The following is an 11,915-nucleotide window of genomic DNA, read 5'->3' as shown; positions in this document are numbered from 1 at the left end:
TGTGATGCCAGGTGCTGGGGACCCCCTGGCTTGAAAGGATCAGGGAGACCTGGGATGAGTGAAGGTCCCTGAGACATTCCCAGACACTCGCAGACCCCAGGGGACAGAGGGTTTTGGTTGGGGTGTGCCAGGAGCTCTGGGCTAGGAGGCACCTCCTGAAGGGCTCTCCTTGCACCTCCCCCTTTGACAATCTACACGGGCTACACTGGGGTGGGAGGGGGAGCTCGTGGAATAGAGGACATGGGGACAGCATCCAACTGCTGTGACCTAAAATCAAAAGAGGAAGAGTTAGGAACCAGCTGAAAGTCAAGTCCCAGAACCGCGGCTCACCCCAGCCTCTCGGTCTCACGGAGGACTTATCTGGGGCTGCACGGATGGCAAGGATCCAGGCCTCCCTGCTTTCCTCGTGAGGCCTCCCCTCCAGTGCTTAGGCGGCAGAGGGCGCCCATTAATGCTTTCTCGGGTCCTGAGCCCAGCCTGAACTCGAATCTTCAGTCAGTGACTAATGGGCTCTAAGCATCAGGGTGGTGCCTCTGAGTGTCCTGCAAGTGTCCTGCAAGTGTTGAGCAGGAGCTCAGTTCACATGCACAGGATGGAGCCAACCCTCTGACACCACCGCCTGTCAGCCAGAAGGGGGCACTCTGGTGCCTACGCAGATGGGAGAGCTCACACTTCTCATGACCATCAAGGTGCAAAGGCCACTGAGGCTCGGTGTCCTCTCCCCTGGACCTGTGTGATCACCTGCTCCAGGGTCCTGGGATCCCAGCGGGAGCTAAGTTCCAGCACTGTGGTCTTGCAGCCAATCCTGTCTGCCAAGGGAGCTAGGCCAGCCCCTGTCTCCACACTCCCAGGAGAATTGAAGCTGAGAGGCCTCTGGCTTCCTCCCTTGGGCCTCGCGAATTTGTCCTCACCATCTGGAGGCCTCATCGTGAGGGGCAGGAGAGACTCATAGGAGGCGAACGCCTCATGGCTGGCCCCCTCCCTCATCTCCCAGAAAGCCTGGGGCTTGGGTGGGGGTGGTACCCAAAGCATTAACTGGGGGCGTGAGAGGATGCTGATTCTCATCTCCTTCCTCTAGACTGACCGCCCTGAGACGCCTGCTAGCTCCCCAGGGACCCAGCGTCCCAAGGTCTGGGCTCCAGTGCCAGAGAAAGGTGGATGGTGTGGCTGGAGGATTCGGGGTGACTCCTTACCACGCTGCGGGGTCGTACTCGGCCCAAACACGCACGTACTCATCCAGGTGGTGGGGCCCCAGGATGGAGGAATCTCGAGTGAGGTACTCGAAGTTGTCCATGATGACGGCAACAAAAAGGTTCAGCATCTGTGGGGACCCCGGGGGCCAAGAGGGAGTGGGGGAGAGTGAGACCCATCCAAACACATATACACAGAGGCCCAGAGGGAGAGGTGCAGGGAGATGAGAGGGGAAAAGGAGACAGAGAAAGAGATGGAGGGAGGGCAGGTAGGAAAGACACATGTGCCAAGGAGCCCAGACAGAGAGATGGAGAAATGGAGATGGGGGGAGAGACAGAGATAAAGATGGAGACAGAGAGTCAGAGAGAGAGAGGGAGGAGAAGCCAAGTGAAATAGGGGTTCACACTAAGGGGATCACCATGACCCCAAACCCTCCCATGCCTGGCTCCCACTAGGGCCAAAGTGAAGGCTCCACGTGGGCAAAAACCTTGTCGTGTTCCAGCCCCAGCACAAAGTAAGCACTCAGCAAACATTTCTTGGATGGATGGATGGATGGATGGATGGATGGATGGATGGATGGATTTTCCTGCCCTCATCTGCCTCTGATAGCCCCTTTTCATGTGTTCTAGTCTGTAGAGCACGGGGAGCTTGCATCTTTCTTGCCTCCAGGACTTTGCAAATGTTGTTCCTTTAGTGAACATCTCTCTTTGGGTAACAGCACCTCCTTTATACTTAGGTGCTCTGGTTTGATGTGGCTGACCCCTATCTCAGGGCTCCATAGGTGGTGGTCATATAACCCAGGCTTGTGATTGGTTAGGGAGGGGCACGTGACCCAAAGTGGCAATGAGAGCCTTTCCTGGGATTTTTTCTGGCATTCTGGCAGCCATCTTGCCTCTATAAGGAGAAGTATGAGAATAAAGCCAGTGCGGAGGAGAACAGCAAAGAGGATGGGGTCCGCTTGCCTGGATCCAGCCTCACCTGGACATTTCAGTTATACAAGTTAATGAATTGCATATTTTGCTTCAGTCAGTTTCTGTTACTTGCAACCAATTAGATGACTATGTGGCTGAATTCCTGCTCACCATCCCTGTGGGCCACTCTTTGAAATCTTCCTTCTCTTAGTCTGAATCTCCCCCATCAAAACACATATAAGATTGTGCTATTGTGTGCCGACTTGTCTGCCCGTCACCCCTGCAAACTGAGAGAACCGTGTTCTCCCCTTAAGCCCCCAGTGCCTAGAATAAAGTAGGCATTAAACAAATGTTTAGATGTAAACATAATAGGTGATTAATAAATGATCTGTAATTCTACATGTCCTTAATTTTAGTGACTTGATTATCAATTCATCATGTCATGATTGAGTACCTGCTCTGTGCCAGACCCTGTCCTAGGTGCTGGTTACACAGCAGTGAGCAAAACAGAAATGCCTGCCCTGGGAGGGGGCTGATGGTCAAGTCTTATAGATGTTTTCTAAGGTGCCTGCCATATCTAGATGGACTGCATTATAAGAGCTTGACCCTATATGTGCCCATAGCTGCTTGGATGAGGGTGCCCATTTGACCAAGGGCTGGCATGGCCCAATCAGACTCTCTTCTGGGAATCTGGAACTGAGCAATGGACCCTCTGGGTCAGTGGATGTAAGTCTCCTGGTATGAGGTCATGGTCTGAAGAGGGTGGGTGTGCTGGGCTTTTTGCTGACAGATGCTGCTGCCTGGCCGGGGATCTACAAACCATTTCTCCTACACTCCCTCGGCAGCTGGCTTCTTCCACCATCTAGTGGGAACCACAATCAGGAGGCCAGACTTGGGAGGAGAGAAGGAGGAGAGGAGACTCCTGCAAGGGTCTGTATTGTGGGTAGAACTATGTTCCCCACAAAAGACATGTCCAAATCCTAATCCCGGTCCCTGTGAATGTGACCTTATTTGGAAAAAGGGTCTTTGTGCATGTCATCAAGTTAAGATGATGCCATATCGGATTGGGGGGCCCTAAGCCCAGTATGACTACTGCCCTCATAAGAGGGACATGTGAACACCAACACAGGGAGAGGCCATGTGATGATAGGTGGCAGAGACTGGAGACATGCTGCCACAAGCCAAGGAATGCTTGGCGCCAGCAAAAACTGGAAGAGGCCAGGAAGGATCCCTCCTAGAGGCTTTGGAGGGAGCATGGCCCTGCCAACACTTTGATTGGACTTCTAGTTTCAGGAACTAGGGAACAAAAACTTCTGTTGTGTTAAACCATGGGGTACTTTTTCACAGTAGCCACAGGAAACTAGTACTGTCTGCAGTTGTCCAGGGGCAGCGGACAGCTAGTGTCAGGGGCGGCTGGGTCCATCAGTAACACCCTCTATTCCTTTTAATACCCCAGCCCTGGCATTCCTGCAGTCAGTAATCCCTGGTGATTTCAGCTTGTCTGTTTGCTTTTTCAATCCTGTGCAGCTAATCCCTATATTTAATCCCCTCTGCTTAAAATACCCAGCAGTGTCTGTTCTTCAGACTGCTCCAAGGGAGAGCAGGGAACAAAAATGGTTTGCAGAAATGAGGCCCCAGACAGCATGAGAGAGAAAGAGAAAGCAGGATGGAGCAGGCAGCAGCTATAATTCCCTGTCGATCTAACTCTTATTTTTTTTGTTTTGTTTACCTATTCACCCTTTTTTCCCTGTGGTTCTTGGTTTCAATCTTTTGCAGTGTTTCTTATCCTTGGGTGCTATGAGATTCCTCCTTCCAGCAAATTTGTTGTCTTTTACTAGTGAAAACCCATTTGATATCTTCCAAAGTCCCAAGCTCCCTGAGAATTTTTTTTTTTTTTGGTATTTCCAGGACTTTATTGGGGAACAGTGTGTTTTTCCCAGGACCCATCAGCTCCAAGTCAATTTGTTGTCCTTTCAATCTTAGTTGTGGAGGGCACAGCCCAGCTCCAAGTCCAGTTGCCATTGTTCAATCTTAGTTGCAGGGCGTGCAGCCCACCATCCCTTGGGGGAGTCGAACTGGCAACCTTATGGTTCAGAGCACGTGCTCCAACCAACTGAAGCCATCTGGCCGCCCAGGAGCTCAGCGGCAGCTCATTGTCTTCATTCTAGTTGTGGAGGGCGCAGCCCGCTGGCCCATGTGGGAATCGAACTGGCAACTCATCAGTGAGCTGAGTGTGAACTCAGCTCACACTCTAACCAACTGAGCCACCCGTCCGCCGGGCCCCTGAGCATGTTTATGTGGCTGACTTTTTTTTCCTGCCTCCTGGTTGCACAGAGGAAGGTATCCAGCTCTCAGAGAGCAGGCGGGAGTCTCCCACAGTTCAACTAAATGGTCGTCCTGGGACCAACTCTCAGCTCTACTGGGTTTTCCCTTAGGATACCCAGTGGTTCTCAAATGGGGGAGATTCTGCCCCTCTTCCCCAAGGGACATTTGACAATGTCTGGAGACATTTTTGGTTGTCACAACTGGGAGGGCAGTGGGGCATGTGCTATTGGCATGTAGTGGATTGAGCCCAGAAATGCTGTTAAACATTCTGCCATGCACAGAACGGCCCCTACCAAAGAGAATGACCCAGCCCCAAATGTCAAGGGTGCTGAGGATGAAAAACCCTGGTTTGTCTGATCCTAGCTGTCTCAGAGAAGCTTGGAGGGAGCAAGTCTGCAACATAGCCACATTCTAGAGAAACCCATACCCCTGAGAGGAGCCAATTCTAGGCAGCCCACCCCCACATGTCCACAGACTCACCAAAAAGGAGCAGAGGAAGATGAAGGAAACGAAGTAAAAATAAGCAAACTCATTGCCACACTCAGGAGTCAGGATGCCAGAGTTCTTATCACATGGCTTCCCGCTGAGACAGGAAAGCATGATGTTGTGCCAAGCCTCCCCTGTGGCACTCCTGAGGACAGAGAGGGGGCATCAGGGACCTGGGCATCCAGCCCTGGACACCAACGCCTCCCAGGGAGGCAGAGCATTGAAGGTAAGCACTTGGAACTGCACCAGGATGGGCTTGAGTCCCAGGTAAGTCACCTCTTTCCTTTGGGAGCTCTGTGAGGGGATTCTCATCCTTGGCTGTGCATTAAAGCGAGGAGCGAGGGAGGATATTTTGAAAATGCTGATGCTAATACTTCACTCCCACAGACTTAGATTCATTTGGTTTGGGGTGGGGCCTGAGGACATAGGTGTGTTTAAACAACTTCCTCCCTTTCAGGTGACTGTCATCCCTTACTACTTTCTCCCGAGGCAACTGCTCCAAGCACACTGGGCTCCTCCCTGCCCTCCAACATGCTAGCCACCCTTCTGCCTCAGGGCCTTTGCACTTGCTGTACCCTCTGCCTGGACTGCCCTTCACCAGATAACCACTTGGCTCCTTCCCTTGCCTATTTCTCTCAAATGTCACCCCCTTCCAGGGAGGCATGACCTCCCAGCCCTCCATTCCTTTTTTGTTGTTGCTAAATGAGAAAGAAACAAAAAACAAAAAACAAAACCTGTGCCAGAATACACATAAAATTGATTGTTTTAAGCATTAGAAGCATCTAATTTAATGACATTAAAGCACATTCACAATAATGAGTCACCATCATCACCATGACCCACCTCCAGAACCGTTTATCATCCCAAATTGAAAATTTGTCCCCATTAAACACTAACTCCCCGTTCTCCTCTCCCCAGCCCCTGGCAATCTCTATTCCACTTTTATTCCTCTGTGAGTTTGTCCATTGTAGGTTCCTCATATAAGTACAACCATACATTATTTGTTCTTCTGTGCCTTCATTTCCCTCTTCATCTTGAATTTTATCTTTCTAGTATCCTCTATAATTTGATTAGATTGTCTTCCCCACAGGAATATAAGCTTCCTTAGGGCAGAGAGTGTTTTCTCTTTCTGCTTTGTTCCCACTACGTAGAGCAGTGCCTGGCACACAGTAGGTGCTCAAAAACCTCCCACAAATGAACAAAGGAACTGTAACATGCAGCCAGGAGTAAGAATCAAGCCGCACAGTTTATACGCCTGTTTCGTTTGTAAGATGTGGTTGCCAAGAATCCCCACCTAACAGGATGGTCAGGAGGATTCAAGGAGACAATGCCTGAAAACGCCTCCCAGGTTTGAGTCCCAGGACCTTCAGCATCTGCCCTGAGAGGGTCCGTGGATTCCTGCCCCAAGTCTCAGGGGAACAGAAGGCAGAGGGCACCCCGCCCACGCAAGCCCCGCCCACGTACAGGGAAAGGACACGCCCTCACCGGAAGAGAAGAAAAGGACACGCCCCCACTAAAACCGAAGGCTGAGGACACGCCTCCCCATCGTAAGAAGTTGAGACAAACCCCCTCTCACCGGAAGAGGAGCATGAGGGCCTGGAAGAAGGTCCGGAAGTTATTGTGCTCAGTAATTTGGAACTCGTCTTCATCACTGTCTTCATCCTCTACGTCGATGCCAATATTGCCAAACACCTGGGGAATTGGAGGGTGATGACCAGGGGTGGCCATGCCCCTAAGTGGCTCCAGGGAAACCCCACTCAACCCCCATGGCTGTCTCTCTGAACTGGGCTCGCCAGAGCCACCTCTGTCTGAGAGCAGTGGCCCCTCTCTGGGAACCTCTGGGAACATCAGGGGGACTGGCACTCACCTGCATCCCGATGATGGCGTAGATGAAGAAAAGCATGGCAATCAGCAGACAGACATAGGGTAGAGCCTGGTGGGGAGGAAGTTACAAGAGCCCTGCAGATCGATTCTCAGCAAGGAGCACCCTAGAGGCATTGACAGCCCGCATTCTAGATTCAGCTAGAGTTGGGGGGCGGGCGGTGCCTGCTTTCTTCTAGCCCTGGGCTGGAGGCAGGGGCAATGGCTCACCTTGAACGACTGCACAAAGGTCCAGAGAAGAATTCGAATGGTGTAACCCTGACGAAGGAGTTTGATGAGCCGGGCCGCTCGGAAGAGGCGGAGGAAGCTCAGGTTGATGAAGTTATTCTGGGGAAACGGAGAAAGAGGGTGACCATTCACCCAATCCCAGGGGCTCAGAGCTGTCACCACTCACAGAGGCCCCTACATGAAGCCAACCAACAGGAAAAAGCAAGCCAGACCCCAAATAAGGAGGGAGAGGAGAGAAAGCACTATTAATGCAATGGTGCCGAGGAAAAAACTTGAAAAAAGAACCAAGTGGGGGAAGGGGGGGGAAGGTGGGAAGGAGGAAAAGGCATCAACTCAAAAAGCGTAAGCCCTCCCTGCCAGCCCCACCCACAATGGGGAAAAGGAAAGAAAAAGGAAGGAAGAGAAGGGAACGGGATTGGGGTGGGGAAGAAATAACAAAAAAACAAGGAAAAGAAAATATATCCGAATCATCCAATCAGGAAAAAAATCGAGATGGTTTTTGTTTCTCCCAACAACCAAATGCACTGAGACGATAGGACACAAGCAGGTCAAGTTGCCGAATCCATCACACGTGTACGATGCACAAACACCAGGGCGGGTGGGGAGAGCCAGCACGCTCAGGCCTGGTGGACATGTGCGGGTTCCGAGGGCATGTTACACTCCAGGCCAGAAATGCATCTGTCGTGGGACTCACCGGGCACCCTGCCCTGCCCTGCCCTGCCGAGCTGCCCACCCACTCCTGCCCGCCCTGACCTCACCCCACGGCCAAGAGGACTTGAGCCAATTGGAGAAGTGGAAGAGCATCTTTTCTTACCCCCTTGGCGAGCGGGCATGGGGAGGATGGGAGGGAGCTGGGGCTGTTCGGCTGTAGGGCGAGTCCTCGCTGCCCGCTGAGTCGGAGAAGATGCATTTGGGGCCCTTTTCCCCCCTCTCAGGGATGGCTTCTCAGCTTCTGGGGCTGGGTGGAGTAGCACGGGACCAGGCCTGCGGGAAGCAGGAAGTACGCAGCGCCCGTGGGTGGGTGAGCTCACCATCAGCCCAGGCCCACTGAGGGGTTGGTGCTGGGGGCGGGGAGGTGGGGCCATCCCTACCCCCAGGACCTCCCTGGGTGGCCCCTTCCTCAGCTCAAAGATCCCTTGTCTAGTCACTGCTTCTACCTCCTCCCCCCCAAGCCAGAACCCTAGGGCCAGACAGCAGGGCGGTGGTGGAGGTGGCCAGCCGGAGATGGTGGGCCCAGGCTGTGGTCACTATTTGACTGTTCCGGGACTTGCCTGCTGGGGCCTCAGGAGGTGCTGGTGGGAGATAAGCTGCTAGAAGTCATAAATGGACCCAATCTGGTTGATGAAGGTATTTTATTGAGCAAGATAATTTTTTTTTATTTTTTTTTTTTAAGGAGGGCACAGCTCACAGTGGCCCATGTGGGGATCGAACTGGCAACCTCGGTGTTATCAGCACCATGCTCTAACCAATTGAACTAACTGGCAACCCCGAGAATTTTTAAAAATTAAAAAAGTTGCCAGTGTTTTAAAAAAATGACATTTTGCCCCCAAATCTGGCTTTCTGGCAACCCTGGACCTATTTCTGTCCTGGAAAGTTAGTTGGGGCTCAGATGCAGCTGCTTCCCTTGAAGCAGGCCATATGTCCTCCAGTTTGCCAAGGTCCCCATGTTCTAGAAATGGCACCTGCTTCCCCAGCTTACAGCATGAGCTTGGACCCCAGAGGCATTTGAGTTTGAGAAGCCAGCCTCAGGCAGACATGAAAACCCCTGTTGCTCAATTACCCAGTGGGTTGGAGGCAGAGGCCTTCACAGGACTCTGCTCTACAGGGCTTGGAGGAGCCCTAAACATACCCACCCGTCACCCCCAAATGGTACAGGGGTGACCACACAGGCTGCCCTGACAGCCAGCACCCCTTCAGGTCTCGAAAGTTTGGACAATGAATTATATGGGCATCTTACTTGCTGGTTCCCGAGGGCGTCCCAGCTATCAGATTTCTATCTTCTGCTAGCTCTGGCCTGGGAGCTGAGGCAGCGACGGGGCCTCAAGGAACTTCTGGGGCTGGCAGAATGCCTCTGGGTTTTCTGGTGAAGTCTAGGGTACTTTCTGGGACACATCAGTTGGCCCTTAAGTCTCTGGGATGGGGGAGGGGGCTGGGAGAGCCTACCCTGACCCCGTTGGGCCTAATTGTTGTGACAATATCCTAAGTGCCTTAAATAAGGCCCCACACCCAGTTGGGCTAAGAGAGAGTCACACTGTGTGCCCCACTGATCTGACTCCCAGCCCTGCCTGGCCACCCATCTCCATCTGGGGATGGGTCTGATGGCCCAGGTGTCCTCAGCCCCCTCCCATCCATCCCAGAGTACAAGCCATCCCTTCCTGGGGTGGGACATAACATGTGGACAGGGCTCAGCATGCAGAGGCAGGCGGGCCCTGGAAGCAGCCTCAGGGGCTCAGGGAGGAGCTGGGGGAGCCTGCCACCATGCGGGAGAAGCAAGGGTTTCGCAGGGAGATACATGCAGACAGCATGCTGCCCTTCTTGGAGCCGAGGGAGAGGGGAGACACATAGGGGGGTAGGGGTAGAGATAAGAGAGGGCTGGGTGATGGGGGAGGGGAAGGTGCTAGTCTGCTCTCTTCCTGGGTCTGCATCAAGCCTTCAAGTGCTCACAGAACTTCCGGTGAGTTCCCTCGTCCTAGCTTCCATCTTTCCGTCCACAGCCTGCAAGGAGCAGCTGTTCTCTCCTTCAACCCTGCCTTGTGTATCCTGGTTCTGGACATGGGAACTATCCACCTAAGGGCTCTGGAAACATCCTGCCACCTCTATCCCAGACCTGGCCTCTGAGCTCCAGACCTCACAACCACGTGGCTGCTTGACTTTGTCCATGTCCTTAGAGGCCCCTCAAACCTGCCAGGCGCGCCCCCATGCTCTTCCCCCAATCTGGCCCTCGCATGGCATTCCCTAACCTCCCCCTCCCCATGCCAGCCAGACTCAAGTCCCTACCCCAGACCCAACCCATTCCTGGGTCCTGGAGAGGGGCCTGCTCACACGGCCAGTTCTTTGCTGGCTTCCTCTGTTCTCTGCCTCCTCCACATCCCTCGCTGGGATTCCCGGGGCCCACCTCCAGCCCAGACCCCTGCCAAACTGCTCTGGGTTCTGCAGCCAGAGTGATCCTGTCTAATCTCACTTCTGATCATGCTTCCCCTGCTCCAAATCCTCCCAAGCTCCCACAACAAGGCCCCCAGAAGGCCTGTCCCCTTCTGCCCTCTTTATTTCTTATGGATCAGCCTTCCTTTGCTTTATTCCAGCCACACCCCCTTACTTGCAGACTCGGACCCCTGCAAACTCCATCCTGCCACTGGGCCTTTGCATGTGCTGTCCTGGGCTTCGAATGCTCCTTTCCCCTTCTCCACCTTAACACTGTTCATCCTTCAGCTTGCAGCACAGTTACAATTCCAGGTGAATTTGAGGGTTATTTGAACAATGCCTGCCTCTCCCACCTGACTGTGGGCCTTGGGGCCTTGCTGGTGGGAGATAAGGCACTAGAAGTCACAAATGTACCAACTCTGGTCGACTGTAGGTGAGGGGGGCAGTGGTGGTGTCTTCTTCTGCCCACCCCTCCGTCTGTGGCACCAAATTGGGGCTCATTAAACGTTTGGTGGATGAGTGCATGTGTACCGCTAGCAAGTAAAGGCTCCAGGTGCCAATGTGACATTAGGGGTCCTTCAAAGGGGCTCAGGCGTGAGAGGCAAGTGGGATTTAACATGGGGGGTGTGCACAAATGTGCAAGGAGCTGAGTAAGTGAGCAGAGAGAAAGATGGAGACAGTGTGTGCTGGGGTGGGTGTATGGGCGTGGCTGAATGTACGAGAGGAGAGGGGAGAAAGGAGAGAGGAGAGAGATGGAGCAAGAAAGAGGAGAGGTCAGGTATGCGCAGCGACTGTGTGTGTGTGGGGGCACATGTTGTGTGCCCCACAGGACTTCAGGAGAGGGCCTCAGTTGGCTGACCCCTGGAAGCAGCCAGACCCCAGCCTTAGCTGTTCTGAATCCCTTGTCTGAGGGTCTTTGCATGCATGCTGTCCGTCCCTCAGACTTCCTCCCTCAGACCTGGAGATTTCCGTCTCCGGTGGTTAAGCCCCAAGAGCTCGAGGGCTTGGAATGGTGAGGGACGGGAGGAGCTTTCCTGGGGCCCGGGCTCCATGGAGCTCAACAAGGGACAGGAGACACTGGAGGGTGGCTGCGGGCTCTGAGTGTCACGTGTGTAAGCAATGGGGTAGGAGACCTGGCCCGCCGACTTGTCCTGGCAAACCCATCCTTTTCTCTGCAAAAGAGGCAAACCAAGCCAAACAGAAAACCCCAATTCAGAACCCAGGAAAAATAACCAAAGAGAAGGGGAGTGGGGAGAGAAAGAGGGAGAGACTGAGACTCTGCAGGAACCAGGAAGGACGGGGTAGGGTGGGTCGGAGAGAGACAGACTGGGGTCGGGGCTGTGTCAGGCATTCCTAGTCAGAAAGCCCAGGGCGTGACGTGCAATGCTGATGCGAGAAGATGCGTTCACAGTTAATGTAAGGCATTTAGACTTCAGAAAGAAGTAAGACCAACCGGATTCTAGATGCAGATGTTGAAGATGGAGGGGGAGCGGGCGGGCAGGGGCAGTTGGGGAGGCGTGTTCAGCGTTTTTTAGGTTGATTTGTAACCAGTGCCAAAAAACCAATGGGTTTCGGTTCCCGGGCGGGGAGTGGGGGTGGTGGTGGTGGGTTGGGAGATAAGTCATTGGTGTATGAACACACAGACCACGTCATGGATGAACAAATGAATTTCATAGTGCATTTTGATTGGATGAGTTTTTCAGACGGCGTTGTGCCAATATACAGTTTAAAGAGCAGGCATGAAAAGAGACA

General features: G+C 53.3%; 1 protein-coding gene across 2 annotated transcripts in view; it reads right to left on the bottom strand.

Annotated features, from left to right (window-relative positions):
* Positions 1–11,915, bottom strand: part of CACNA1A (calcium voltage-gated channel subunit alpha1 A) — a 208,120-nt gene that overhangs the window by 17,136 nt on the left and 179,069 nt on the right. For both annotated transcript variants that reach the window (XM_081075591.1, XM_081075590.1), the window contains 5 exons: positions 7,005–7,121; positions 6,781–6,846; positions 6,490–6,605; positions 4,908–5,058; positions 1,194–1,321 (listed from right to left, as the gene is read on the bottom strand). In XM_081075591.1, the coding sequence (XP_080931717.1) occupies positions 1,194–1,321; positions 4,908–5,058; positions 6,490–6,605; positions 6,781–6,846; positions 7,005–7,121 (578 nt within the window). The remainder of the gene's footprint in view (positions 1–1,193; positions 1,322–4,907; positions 5,059–6,489; positions 6,606–6,780; positions 6,847–7,004; positions 7,122–11,915) is intronic.

This window comes from Rhinolophus hipposideros (assembly GCF_964194185.1).
Source record: "Rhinolophus hipposideros genome assembly, chromosome: 16".
In the NCBI taxonomy this organism is placed as follows: domain Eukaryota; kingdom Metazoa; phylum Chordata; class Mammalia; order Chiroptera; family Rhinolophidae; genus Rhinolophus; species Rhinolophus hipposideros.
Note: the sequence above shows the minus strand (reverse complement) of the source record. Positions and strands in the feature narration are given on the sequence as shown.